Consider the following 15162-nt stretch of genomic DNA (forward strand, 5'->3'; position numbering starts at 1 on the left):
TTCTTAAAACATATTTACTAATTTAGAATAATACTATAAAATGTTAGTTCTAGAGTATAATTGTGATTGCAGTCAGGAAAGATACTTTATTTTGTAGTCACTCAAAAGTTTTTCCTTTCTCATTTTTGTAGAAAATAAAATTTAATTGAAAAGGTCTTTGTAAACACATAGAGTTAAAATACGACTTTCTATGACTGTGAAAGTTATGTTCATTGTAACCAAACATAGTACAAGTATTGCTTAAGATATAGAAAACACAGTAATGTATAAAAGTGAGGTAAAAATCACCTCAAATTCTAGTCCCCAAAAATAATCACTGTTAAAATGTATTGCTCTAGTGTCTACAGAAAAATCTGAAGTAAAATGAATGCCAGTTACCTGATCCATAATGGTTAATTAGTGCAATATTGCTTTTTCAAGGACTTCATTGAAGTAAATTGAAGTAAATTACTGAAGTATTAGTTATGGACAGGCCTGGTTTCTCTTACATAGGTGAAAGATGTCATGAAGGATGTCATGTCGGACCTGCAGCAGACGAACAGTGAGAAGATCCTGCTCAGCTGGGTGCGTCAGACCACCAGGCCCTACAGCCAAGTCAACGTCCTCAACTTCACCACCAGCTGGACAGATGGACTCGCCTTTAATGCTGTCCTCCACCGACATAAGTGAGACATTACTCTATCTAGAAGTGGGCTTTACAAATTCATGTCTCCTCTCTGTCCCTTTGCTGCCACCACTACTCCCTGAAGCCCCTTCTCCAGTGCCACTGCTCTCCTTTCTGCACATGTTCTACCAAAACCTTAAGAAAAGAAATATCATGGAAGAAAACTACTCATCAGGTTTTTATTTCCTTAGGACTTAAATGCCGCAATACAAGGTCCATAGTTTCTCCTGCATATTTATGAATTTAAAAAATATGAAATAATTCACAAAGTTCAACCCCACTCATTCAGCACTAACTGATAATGTATACAAAAAATTGTGTTAGCTTTTCTTCTCAAACTGAAAGTAAAACTCTGTAAATTCAATGCATTCCCAATTAAAAATAGCCAAATTGTCTTTAAAGAGACTTGTGAACAGATTCTAATTATATAAAAGACGAGGCCCAAGAATAGCCAGTAGACTTCTGAGGAAGAATCAGGCTGAAATACTTTCCAAAAAGAAACCAAAACTATGAAGCTATATTAATTAAGACTATGCAGTACTATCAATATACTCACCAATATAAGCTGAACCATATGAAATTGCCGATATGTGAGTGTTTTTGCTATATAAGAATGGTGTTTTCATATGGTTCAACCTAATAAAATTAAGAACTCAGAAATTGCTCCATTACACAGGAAAATCTGATATACGCTTGAGCTGACATTGCAGATTAATAGATGATTTGGGCAATTGATTACCCATATATAAATAAGTGTATTGGATCTTTACTTCACCACACTAAAAAAAAAATAATAATTTCTACATGGATCAGGGATTTAAATGCCAAAGGCAAAATTTGTTATATTTTATTGTTGTAAATGATTACTTTTCTCAAATTTCACTTCCTCTATGTTTTTTTGCTGGTATATAAAAGTGCAATAGACTTTTCTACATCTTATATCTGGAAACTTAATCAGTTCTTACAAATTTTAGTAAGTTTGTCTCTGTAGATTGTAGGTTTCTTGGAGGAGGAGGGATTAGAATGTCCTAGAATTATGATCCTTTTATTTCTTCTGTTTTCTTTTTTGTTCTCTATTGTGCCTTGTCCTTCAATGCAATGTTGATTTGAATTGGTGATAGTGGGCAGAATTTTTGTTGTTGATAATAAAAGGAGTGCTTTTAGTGTTTTACCATAAGAATGATAGTTTTTGTAGCTTTTTTGGTACACTTTTTATGAGGTTAAAGGAGGTTGCCCTAGGTTTTTAGTTGGTTAAGGGATTTTATCAAGAAACTGTAGAATTTTAGCCAATATACCATTCCATTTATTAATTAATTGATTCAACAAATACGTGTGGGGTGCCTTTTATGTGCTAGACACAGGGTATACAGCAGAGAACAAAACAGGCAAAAATCTTAGTTCTCGTGGAGCTTATGTTCCAACAGAGGGAGACAAGACAATAATAAAGTTGTGTAGTAGATAGAAATGTACACACACTGAAGGAAAATACATCAGACAAGAGCAGAGGAGGCACTTGGCATCGGAGAGGGCAGTGGCTGCAGTGACCTGAGTGGGGGGAGTAATGGGAGATGAATTCAGGGAGGGAAGTGGGGGAAGTGCGTCCCAGAAGGTGGGTGGGTCTAACATGCAAGAACAGACACAGAATAAAGAAAATGATTAACTTTTGGATAAGTCAAAGCAACAATAATGTCCAATTTGTGGGATTAAAAGAAAATCAAGATAGAAATGAAATACAGTCCTAGACAATATAGTAGTAGCATGGAAGCGGGGGATTGGAGGGAAACTCTTCCAAGGCTTTTGTTTTAGGAATATCCTGAGAACAGATTAGAGCTAGATTTTGTGTTCTGCTAATCTTGATCTTTTAATTGAAGAATTTAGTCCATTAACATTGATTATGATTATTTATATATTTAGGTTCATTTTTACCACATAGTGTGAGCTGCTCATTTTTCTTATTTTTTCTATGGTTTTTTTTTTTTTTACTTTCTTATCTCTTTTTGTATCGGTAGGTTTCCCTTTACCCCCTTTTCTTCTTCTACTCTTTGGGAAACATTATATACTACTTCTAGTCTTAATGGTTACCACAGAAAATAGCAGTCCTATTTAGCTAATACAAGACCCTTGGAAAGTATTATCTGTTATTTTCATATTTGTGAGTTAATTTCAAGTATGTATTTGACAAGCCTTTGGGATATAAAAATAAACTCAAAAAAACTCACAAATAAAAATAATCTAAAACTAAAATGTATTAGATTATAACAATGCCTACTTTGTTTCCACATATTTCATCTTCATTGCATTTTATTTGCATGGTTTTCAGACCTGATCTCTTCAGCTGGGATAAAGTTGTCAAAATGTCACCCATTGAGAGACTTGAACATGCCTTCAGCAAGGCTCAAACTTATTTGGGAATTGAAAAGCTGTTAGATCCTGAAGGTATTGTCCAGTATTTAATTTCAACCTTGATTTTGCTTTACAGTTTTGCATTCTTGAAAAGCAGTGTTTCTTTGTCCTTTTTAAAATGAATTATGAGACTTGAAGAACCTTTTCCTTTTTGGAGTATAGGTGCAAGTCATTTTATTACTGACACTTATTAATACTTTTGTACTTAGCAATTTGTGGGATCTTTTAGGTAGAAATTTAACTACAGCACTGGACAATAGTTAATCTAAATTAAGTAAGAGTTAAAGTTTTAAGAAAATGTAATTATTAGATAAATTCAGTATCTGGTTAGTCCATTAAAATGCATTTTTATGTGAGCATCTTGCATGTGATGTAAAGACTTTAGTTATAAATGTTGCAGGATTGAATTCTAGACTTATTTTCATAGTATGAATAAAGTCTGTATCTTTATCTTAAATGGTAACATATGGTAGCTTATCTTTGACCATTTTGGGGAGGCTTTTAGGGAAGACTTTAAAAAATGAGATACTGAACAAAAATAAGTAATCCCTTTTGCCTTTGTCTCATATATTATGAAGTGGCAATTTATTGGTATTGCAAAGATTATATATTAGGTATTGTTTATGGGTACTAAGGAGAGTTATTTTGTATCTAATATTGAGCAATTCACATATTTTGGACACCTAATTTAAGCTGTTTCTTATATTCTTCCACTTTTAGATGTTGCCGTTCAGCTTCCTGACAAGAAATCCATAATTATGTATTTAACATCTTTGTTTGAGGTGCTACCTCAGCAAGTCACCATAGATGCCATCCGTGAGGTAGAGACGCTCCCAAGGAAATATAAAAAAGAATGTGAAGAAGAGGCAATTAATATACAGGTACAGGTAACATTTTATTAAGATGTTTGGCTTGCCATATTTGTTTTCTCCTAGGTACTAGATAAAAACACTTTCAGAGGGTTTTTTTCTTGACTGAGAACATCTTGGTTTCTCAGCTTACATTTGCATAAGAAGTTCAGCTTAGCAGTTAGCATTCTGTCACATGTGTGTAATAGAAAACCATAACTCAATGGACTTTATTAAGAAGGAAAATACTTTATTTCACCCAGCAAAACTGGGCTGTTGCTCATGCTGCTGCATGACATGCTGGGAATCTATGTTTTCACATCATCTGGTTGCCAGCTTTTATTTCTGTCATGTGCTAAAGATGGTTTTTCTCATATCAGCCTAGTTTTTTTTCTAAGTACTAATTGTCTTTCTTTTTTTGCCATTGAGAAAAGATTTTTTTTCCATTATATATCTCACAAGGGCTATCAAAATGTAAGCCTTATTTTCCCTTTCCTTTAGGAGGAGTAATGTATGGTAAACTACTTGGTGAGCTTTTCATGAAGGGATTACGATGATTTCATTCATCAGGATATAAATGAATTTTTAAAGAGAGAAATAAAATCATAATTTATTTTCTTCCTTAGTTCTACTGTTTGAATCAATCCATATTTAATCTCATTCTGTTTTAGTCTAGCCAGTCCTTGTAATTCATAAGATGAGAGAATCTTAAGAATTGGACCTTAGAAGTCACTTGGTTCACCATTCTAGTGACCAAGCAACCAAGACATACATGTAGATTTCAAAATTATAAGAACTACATTTCAGAGAGAAAGAAAGCTTCTCTGGATGGACCTTAAATTCATCCTGTTGCTACTTGTTTTGGGTTGTTACTTAAACTCTCAATCACAGTTTTGTCTGCAAAATGTGGTTAAAACCACCAACTTCATAAAGATAATGAATTCAAAGTATCTAAAATGACATTAATAAACACTCAACAAGCAACAGCTATCATTATTATCATTTTTCTTCTTGATTTGTTTTGGCATTCTCATTTAACAGATTTCTTTAAAAAATATTTAATTCCCATATTATGATACTAGTCTTGAATTGACATAGCATCTTTTTTTTCCTTCCTCTGAGATTCAGAGAATTTACTTATTCTTTTAAATTTTCTTTGGGTAATATGTACCCATCCTTTTATTTCCCCCGTTTCAAAAATAGTGTGATTTATAGAAAAAGAAAAAAATTTACTGAAAAGAAAGGATTGAGAAATGAGGCCTGATTGTGAACCCAGGGCTCTCTTTTGTAGTGAATATCAAATGATGCTGAGGAAAATTCCTAACTTACTATAATTGAAAAAAATGCTAGGAAGTATTTGCCTCTAAAAGTATAGTTATTATTCTACATTAATGATGCACCTTTTTAGTTGGCTCAGATGATCTTCTGAGTTTGTTACAGGGTTTTAGATTCATTTCCTTATTGCATTTTGTTAGAAGGGGGAGATATTTTATTTAGTTCTTATAGTTAAGGGCCTTCTCTCTTAAAAAGGAAGGAGACTTCATTTACTTTTCATGATGTGTAGATAAAATAATCACTTCTGTTTAGGGCTCAGCGTGGTATGATAAGAACTTCAGAAAACATTTGCTATTTGATTAAGTGCAAGTGTATTAACACCTCTTCATTTGCAAGCTTTCATTAGTATCTTAGAGGCTGAATTACGTTAATTGAAAACTAAAATGTGATCAAGTTTTAATCATCTCTCTGACATAGCTTGCCATCCGCTACTCTCCTAATAGCCAGACTTCTTCTGCCCTGTTCTTTCTACAAACATACGCTGGTGGTCAATGAATAATTCCTGCATTTCTCTTTAAATATCCGTCAGTTGAAAGTTTCCTGATGTGTTTGAATTAATAGCGTCTGAACATTTGTGTTTAGATAGTGCCTTCCTTCTCGACCTCATGGCTGCTGGTGCCTATCTCAGTGACCTTTCGCTGGTCACTAACTTTCCTGGTTCTTAGATATTCTCATTATAGTATAGAGGTTTGGAGCTAAATGATCTCCAGGGGTTATTTTAGCTCTACAGTTTTAGGATTTTTTGTCCATAACTTAACTCATTTTTCTTTCTCTGTCTTTGGCACCATCTGTCTTTTAATTATCCACTGTTTCGACTCTGTGCTGATTGGTTCATTTCTTAACTCATATATTCAGTTTCCTGGATTCTTCAAGCCTTCCTCCAAAATGTCTTTTGTGTGTGTTTTCATTTTATTGCAGCCTTCATACTCATTTTTATTTTATTTTTTTAGTATTATACTTTAAGTTTTAGGGTACATGTGCACAACATGCAGGTTTGTTACATATGTATACATGTGCCACAGGTAGTGTGCTGCACCCATTAACTCATCCTTTAGCATCAGGTATATCTCCTAATGCTATTTAAAGACTTCATTTTCTCCTATAGTTTACAAGCTGTGGCCTACCTCTGCTACTCTGCCCTGCAGTTAGAGTGGACTTTTTCCCCAAGATTCTTGTTCATGCAGGTTCCCGTCTGTTAAATGCTTCTGCACCCACCATTATATGGCAGCCTGCACATTTTTCCTCAGTTTAAATGGAGCCTTTTCAGAGAAGTCTTTTCTGATTAATCTATCAAAATACAACTCTCTGTCTCTCTCTCTCTTTCTGTCACTCTATCTTGGTTTCTTACTATCACAGTATTTTTGTAAACTGTGTTAAGAATTTTAAATTGTATCTTAAGAGCATTGGGAAAGCCAGTGAAAGGTTTTCAGCAGGTACGTCTTATGATGGCATTACATTTTTGAAAGATCATTCTGGCTGCTGTGTGAGAAATGGACTGTGGATTGTGAAGGTGAGAGTGTTGGGTGGGGGAAAACAGGAAAGTAAAGACACTTGTTAGCAGGTATTCCAGTTCAGAAGATGGGTGTGTATGGTTGTGGAAATGGAAAGGTCTGGATGGATTTGAGATAAGTTTTGAAGGAAGGTCAGAATTACTTATGTATTAAATGTGGAAGATGAAGGAGAGAGAAGCCGGGGCTGGCTCCCAGGTTTGTTGCAGGGAGGAGCCATCTACTGAGATGGAGAAGCCTGAGGAGTAACAGGCTTTGGAAGAAAGTAAAGGTTTTGAATATGGACATGGTTTAATATGCCTAGGAGGCACTGAAGTAGAGATGTGAAAATAGTGGGATATGAGAGTTTGGAATCCAGACTCCTAGGTTGTTCTAGATGGTTCTTTAAATCCAATAGGAGTAGATGAGATTACTCAGACACAGTATACAGTGGGGAGAAAAAAGAGCCTAGAACTTAATTTTGAGGAGATTCATTACTTATGAGTCAGCAGCTGCTGTTGAACCAGCAGGAAACCAGGGCAGTGTCACAGAAGCAGGGAAAGAAGCTTCTGAAAGCTCAAGTTGCTCAGCCTTGAGGAGTGCTACCGAGGTCTGAAGCAAGGAGCGTGGGTGGCCAGCTCTCCAGGCTTACTTGGGACAGTTCTGGTTTGGATTTGTTGTTTGAGCACAGTTATCATCGAAAATACTCTAGTTTGTTGGTTAATTATATGGTCACCCTGAAGATGATACTAGAAAGGTCCGTTTGGCAATGGGAAGATTATTGATGACATTGGTAAAAGCCTTTTCAGTTGAGTCATGGGGCAAATAGCAAGTTGAAGTTAAAGGGAATGTTAACAAACCATAGCTGTTAAATACTTGAGCATTTTTTGTATTGTTCTTTATACGTTTCTGTACATTTGAAATATTCTACTTAAAAATTATGCATGAGAGTTGATAAAGTAGAGACAGAATGTAGGCAAGTCTTCAAGAAGTCTTGCTCTGAAAGGGAACAAAAGAACTAGGGAGAGTCAATTTGGTTATAAGCTCTTAAAGTATATATGGAAATACTCAGTTATTTAGAAAGAGGTTGAAAGAAATTTATTCCATGAGCCCTAAAAGGCCATCAGATAAACCAGAGGGCAACTGCCTAAGAAAAATACAATCAGTACAGCAGCCTGTGTGGCTGTCTTTTAGTGTCTAAAATGCAATGCTAAAATGCAGTTCAGCAAAAGCAATTTACCTAAGGGTCAAGGCAGAATTCTCACCTTTCTTTTTCTTTAAATTACAGAAAAGGCCTAACACGTTCCAGCTCCTCTACGAAACTTTCCTGTTTTAGCCTTTGTTGAACTCAAATATCATGCCTTGTTGGGACCATGGCATTTACTTTTCTAATAGCTGTTCTTCAATTTCTGTTCGGAAGTGATTCATGTGGGTTCTCTGTCCCTAACTATATTAGAATCTCCTTGAGTACAGAATTCATGAGTGCATGCTGCTTTTATACTCTTTGCTACCCTAGTGCACTTACTCAATGATTCGAACTCATTCATGGCAGTGCCCATTTGGCTCCTGAGAATTGGATTAGTGCCTAAGACAGAGTGATGTGTACTTTGGGTTCGCCATACAGTGTGAGTTTGCTGAACACCTCTTGCTTTCATGATAAGTGTGGGTTTTTCTTGGCTTTGTTTTTACAGAGTACAGCACCTGAGGAGGAGCATGAGAGTCCCCGAGCTGAAACCCCCAGCACTGTCACTGAGGTTGACATGGATCTAGACAGCTATCAGATTGCGTTGGAGGAAGTGCTGACCTGGTTGCTTTCTGCCGAGGACACTTTCCAGGAGCAGGATGATATTTCTGATGATGTTGAAGAAGTCAAAGACCAGTTTGCAACCCATGAAGTAAATATCTGTAGTTTCTTAGCAGGGTGTGTCCCCCACGGGACCTGAGCCTTAATCAGGGACTCTACTCTCCTATTTGTTATCTACTGAATTCTGTTCTTTGGAAAGGTCAATGGTTTATTTCAGGAACTGTGATATTTAAATAGTGCTTTGTCACAAAATTGGTATGGGTGATTAAACTGTGCCTCAGAATTAGATTTTAGATTTTAGTCTCCTTGTGTGTTTTGGAGAGCCACTGATGAAAATCATTGCATAGTACTGCTCAGTTCTGAAGTGCATTGTTATATTTCAAAAGCAAACGAGTGAACCAATACACCAAATCTTTAAGATTTGAGTGTTCCCTAGGAAATGATTATTCTTTTTAATTGCATGATTAAGCAAATGTCATACCCAGGGTTCCTGTATTTTTTCATATCATAAAAGTTTCCTGCTCCTTTGAGGACATACTATATTGCAGCATAGTGAATTTCACTATATGGAGATTTCTTTTGGTTAAATTTTTCCTTTGTATAGTTATGTGAATTGACAGATCTTATTTGTTGTCTTGGATAGAAAATAATATAAGTGGTAATATCTCTTAAACAGTTCCTCTTGGGTGAGTATGGTATTTTATTTTATTTTATATATATTTATATATAAATAAATAAATATATATTTATATATAAATATACATTTATATATAAATATATATAAATAAAAATAAATATATAATATTTTATTTTATATATAAATAAAATATATAAATATTTTATATATAATATATTTATATATAATATATAAATATTTTTATATATAATATATTTATATATATAATATATATGTATATGTATATGTGTGTGTATATATATATATTTATAATTTTTTTTTTTAACAGAGTCTTACTCTGTCACCCAGGCTGGAGTGCAGTGGCACGATCTTGGCTCACTGCAACTTCTACCTCCTGGCTTCAAGTGCTTCTCGTGTGTCAGCCTCCCAAGTAGCTGGGATCGCAAACATGTGCCACCACGCCTGGCTAATTTTTTGTATTTTTAGTTAGAGACGGGGTTTCACCCTGTTGTCCAGGCTGGTCTTGAACTCCTGGCCTAGGTGATCCACCTGCCTCAGCCTCCCAAAATGCTGGGATTATAGGTGTGAGCCACCACACCCGGCCTTTTATTTTATTTATTTAGAATTCCATGTTCATGATCTATGAGTAGCATAGTCAGCATTTACTTTAAAATAGCTGGTATTATCAGATGCATCATTGCTTGCTTTGAGCTATTTCTCTTTTAACTTATGGCAGGTGTTTATTCCTATTTTCAGAGATTAAAAAATGTGGTCAATGTCTATTTTATTTGCACTCTACTAGGCTACCTTTTTCTGCATCGCTGACATTTAGGTTAGGCATTAGCAATTTGTTCAGCCTTCCTTTTTTTTTTTTTTGCACTGAGTAGCTCACAAATTATAACAATGTCCCTTTCTAGGCTTTTATGATGGAACTGACTGCACACCAGAGCAGTGTGGGCAGCGTCCTGCAGGCAGGCAACCAACTGATAACACAAGGAACTCTGTCAGACGAAGAGGAATTTGAGATTCAGGAACAGATGACCCTGCTGAATGCTAGATGGGAGGCTCTTAGGGTGGAGAGTATGGACAGACAGTCCCGGTGAGTGGAAAGCCAAGAAATGCACTTAATTCCACAGGCTGCTTTGCACAGTTGAGCTCTAGTAGATGTCTACATGTCTGTGAAAGGGAGATGATTACAGAACTTGCCTTGGAAAAGTAAGACTCTTTTCTATGGGTAATATTGCTGGAATTCTGCATGATCTTTGTTTCCCCTTTGATGTGCTAGCCACACCAAAAGATAAAAGTTGGAATACAGAATTTAACAAAAAGGAAGAAGAGGATAGGCGTGGTGGCTCATGCCTGTAATCCCAGCACTTGGGAGGCCGACGCGGGTGGATCACTTGAGGCCAGGAGTTTGAGACCAGCCTGGGCGACATGGCAAAACTCCGTCTCTACTAAAAATACAAAAATTAGCTGGGCATGGTGGGCCATGCCTGTAATCCTAGCTATTTGGGAGGTTGAGGTATGAGGATCGCTTGAACTCAGGAGACAGAGATTGCAGTGAGCTGAGATTCAGCCACTGCACTCCAGCCTGGGTAACAAAGTGAGACTGTCTCCAAAAAAAGGAAAAGACATTTCATATGGGCAGTTACTTATTTGCAATATTAAAATTAGCTAAACATTAACTTGGTGTGAAGACAGGACTATGTAGTATTGATCTACTTTTCCATTTTGTGACTTTTATTTTAAAGCTTTCTCATGGTTTATTTTATTTCACGTATTGTGTCTTAAGGAGCAAACTGCATTCATTGCCACTTCCACCTATTTAATAAGCAGGAATTCCTGATTGAAGAAACAATGATTCTGATATGAATACAGGGTGCTGCTTTTTGCATTCTTTGTCTGCATTTAATGAACTCCATTTAGAACAAAATAAAAGTTTACTTTCCTGGCTTCTATATTTAAAGACTAAATGCTACCTTGAATGTTTAGACAAGGGTGTCTTCCCTTGCCCTGTATCTCTGGTGCCCAGAATGTATATTTGACTTTGCAAAGGGAAAAGGCTTGTAGGAATAATGCTGTGCTTCCCCACGGACAGGCTGCACGATGTGCTGATGGAACTGCAGAAGAAGCAACTGCAGCAGCTCTCCGCCTGGTTAACACTCACAGAGGAGCGCATTCAGAAGATGGAAACTTGCCCCCTGGATGATGATGTAAAATCTCTACAAAAGCTGCTAGAAGAACATAAAGTAAATCTGTCTCATATTTCTTCGATACCTTATCAAATATGAAAGAGCAGCACTTAGCATCTCAGAGGCTGATGACATCTATCGTTAACATGAAGTTGGGACACTTCTTCAGGGTTGTCTTCATTTAGCAGCTCACAGGGTGGAATTGATGGGGATGAGACTTTTCTGAGCCAGGGATAAAAGGGCAGGGTAAAATTTTATATGTGATGCGCAGTTTTCTTATGAAAGTACATAGCTTTCATACAACTGGAGAAGGGTTCTTTTGGCCCTCTAAGTGGCTAAGAACCCAAGCATGTTGGCATTCACATGGTGTGTGGGTGAAGAGCAAATTCTTTGTCTCTGATTCAGGAAAGCGTCAGGCATTAAGTTAGGAACCAAAATTGGGTGGGCAATTTAATTTGGTCACAAGTTTAGGAGATAAGCTTTTCATAGTCAAGATAAGGAAAGATAGAATAAAATATGCTCTCTGTAAATTGAAGACTTTTATTGATCAGTGAAACATTGAGGTAACTAATATGTAAAACTTTAGGGATACATTAAACACAACTCTGAGAAGCATTTGAGAACACTATTGATAGTATTTAAATAAGTTTTCTTTCTTTCTTTTTTTTTTTTTGAGACGGAGTCTTGCTCTGTCACCCAGGCTGGAGGGCAATGGCAAAATCTCAGCTCACTGCACCCTCTGCCTCCTGGGTTCAAGTGATTCTCCCACCTCAGTCTCCCAAGTAGCTGGGATTACAGGCGTGTGCCACCACGCCCAGCTAATTTTTTGTATTTTTAGTAAAGTCGGGGTTTCACCATGTTGGCCAGGCTGGTCTTGAACTCCTGACCTCAAGTGATCTGCCTGCCTTGGGTTCCCAAAGTGCTGGAATTACAGGTGTGAGCCACCATGCCCAGCCTATAAATTTTCTATACACATGTATCCAATGACTATGCTCTTCCCATGGAAAAGGTGAGAGAATCTAAGGTGTCCATACTTCCTTAACTGCTTTATTGGGTAGCTAATCAGAGTAACTTTTGACTATCGTTTAGCATTCTACTTATCTCTTTATACTGTCCTACGCTAGATAAAATGATCTCTGACTTGGTTTATTTAAGCTCTGGACTTTTTTGCTTTACCACTTCTACATTTTTGTATTAATTCCTAGTATGGACACTCAACTCCTTTATGCTATAAATTCTGAGGGAGGGCCAGAACTTGAATAAAAGTGGTGATATCTCCATTTGCAGTCTGTTATAACACTGCATCCTCAAACTGCCTTTGTTGATAATGGAATGTAAAGATGTATAATAGGATTAGTTTCATTAGTAGAACAGTTAGGGTAATGATTGGAAATTTAAATATGATGCCTCATTAACTGTCCTTAATTACTATTGACAACTGAGTGCATTTTAAATAGGTAAATGTGAAAGTAGAAATAATGGTTTATCTTAATTTTTTTCTCTAGAGTTTGCAAAGTGATCTTGAGGCTGAACAGGTGAAAGTAAATTCACTAACTCACATGGTGGTCATTGTTGATGAAAACAGTGGTGAGAGTGCTACAGCTATCCTAGAAGACCAGTTACAGGTAAGGGTGCTGTAAAGTTGGATAATCCTGAGGGACCTGTGGTCTGAGACCCAATTACATATTGCCCTTGTTCTTCATGTCCTTTCTCATTCTTTATCCAGAAGGATAGAAAAACCTACCTTTGATTGTACTTCTCAGTTGGGGTTCTACAGTGTGTGGGCTACAGGAGTACCCAGGTATTGATTCCTTTACTTCAGCTCTTGGGGTGAATGGATGGGGCTGGTTGCAGTCCCCAGCTTCCTTGTGCATAATGACAAGATTTGGAAGCACAGTGTATTAGTCCGTTTTCACACTGCTGATAAAGACATACCTGAGACTGGGAAGAAAAAGAGGTTTAAGGGACTTACAGTTCCATGTGGCTGGGGAGACCTCACAATCATGGTGGAAGGGAAGGAGGAGCAAGCCACATTTTATATGGATGGTGGCAGGCAAAGAGAGGGAGCTTGTGCAGGGAAACTCCCTTTTTTAAAACCATCAGACCTCGTGAGACTTACTCACTATCACAAGAACAGCAAGAGAGAGACCTGCCCCCATGAATCAATTACCTCCCACTGGGTTCCTCACTTAAAATGTGGGAATTGTGGGAGTTACAATTCAAGATGAGACTTGGATGGGGACACAAGCAAACCATATCATTCCACCCCTGGCCTCTCCCAAATCTTATGTCCTCACATTTCACAACCAATCGTGCTTTCCCAACAGCACCCCCAAAGTCTTAACTCATTTCAGCATTAACTCAAAAGTCCACAGTCCAAAGTCTCATCTGAGACAAGGCAAGTCCCTTCCGCCTATGAGCCTGCAAAGTCAAAAGCAAGTTAGTTACTTCCTAGCTACAATGGGGGCACAGGCAAAGAGTAAATACATCTGTTCCAAATGGGAGAAACTGGCCAAAACAAAAGGGCTACAGTCCCCATTCAAGTATGGAATACGGTGGGGTAGTCAAATCTTAAAGCTTCAAAATGATCTCCTTTGACTTCATATTTCACATCCAGGTCATGCCTATGCAAGAGGTAGGTTCCCATGGTCTTGGGCAGCGCTGCCTCTGTGGCTTTGCAGGAAATAGCCCCCTCCTGGCTGCTTTCATGGGTCAGTGTTGAGTGTCTGCGGCTTTTCCAGGTGCATGGTGCAAGCTGTCAGTGGATCTACCACCCTGGGGTCTGGAGGACAGTGGCCGTCTTCTCACAGCTCCACTAGGTGGTGCCACAGTAGGGACTCTGTTTGGGCCACATTTCCCTTCTGCACTGCCCTAGCAGAGGTTCTCCATGAGAGCCCCACCTCTGCAGCAAACTTCCGCCTGGACATCCACGTGTTTCCATACATCTTCTGAAATCTAGGTGGATGTTCCCAAACCTCAATTCTTGACTTCTGTGTACCCGCAGGCTCAACACCACATGGAAGCTGCCAAGGCTTGTGGCTTGCACCTTTGCCATGGCCTGAGCTGTACCTTTGCCCCTTTTAGTCATGGCTGGAGCAGCTGGGATGCAGGGCACCAAGTACCTAGCCACAAGGCACGGGGACCCTGAGCCCAACCCACAAAACCATTTTTTCCTCCTAGGCCTCTGGGCTTATGATGGGAGGGGCTGATGTGAAGACCTCTGACATGCCTGGAGATGTTTTCCGCATTGTCTTGGTGATTAACTTTTGCCTCTTTGTTACTTATGCAAATTTCTGCAGCCAGCTTGAATTTCTCCTCAGAAAATGAGATTTTCTTTTCTATTGCATTGTCAGGCTGCAAATTTCTCAAACTTTTATGATCTGTTTCCTTTATAAAACTGAATGCCTTTAACAGCACCCAAGTCATCTCCTGAATGCTTTGCTGCTTAGAAATTTCTTCCACAGGTACCCTAAATTTTCCCACATTTTTCTGTCTTCTTCTGAGCTCTCCAAATGTTTCCAACCTCTGCCTGTTACCGAGTTCCAAAGTCATTTCTACATTTTGGGGTATCTTTTCAATAGCACCCCACTCTACTGGTACCGATTTACTATATGAGTCCATTTCCATGCTGCTGATAAAAACATACCTGAGACTGGGAAGAAAAAGAGGTTTAATGGACTTACAGTTCCACATCGTTGGGGAGGCCTCACAATCATGGCAGAAGGGAAGGAGGAGCAAGTCACGTCTTACATGCATGGTGGCAGGCAAAGAGAGAGAGCTTGTACAGGGAAA

General features: G+C 37.8%; 1 protein-coding gene across 7 annotated transcripts in view; it reads left to right on the forward strand.

Moving 5' to 3' along the window:
- Positions 1 to 15162, forward strand: part of UTRN (utrophin) — a 568196-nt gene that overhangs the window by 140816 nt on the left and 412218 nt on the right. For all 7 annotated transcript variants that reach the window (XM_009452168.4, XM_001172875.8, XM_009452171.5 and 4 more), the window contains 7 exons: positions 493 to 665; positions 2985 to 3100; positions 3788 to 3948; positions 8429 to 8632; positions 10096 to 10277; positions 11277 to 11427; positions 12876 to 12995. In XM_009452168.4, the coding sequence (XP_009450443.2) occupies positions 493 to 665; positions 2985 to 3100; positions 3788 to 3948; positions 8429 to 8632; positions 10096 to 10277; positions 11277 to 11427; positions 12876 to 12995 (1107 nt within the window). The remainder of the gene's footprint in view (positions 1 to 492; positions 666 to 2984; positions 3101 to 3787; positions 3949 to 8428; positions 8633 to 10095; positions 10278 to 11276; positions 11428 to 12875; positions 12996 to 15162) is intronic.

This window comes from Pan troglodytes, chromosome 5, assembly GCF_028858775.2.
Source record: "Pan troglodytes isolate AG18354 chromosome 5, NHGRI_mPanTro3-v2.0_pri, whole genome shotgun sequence".
NCBI classification, from domain to species: Eukaryota; Metazoa; Chordata; class Mammalia; order Primates; family Hominidae; genus Pan; species Pan troglodytes.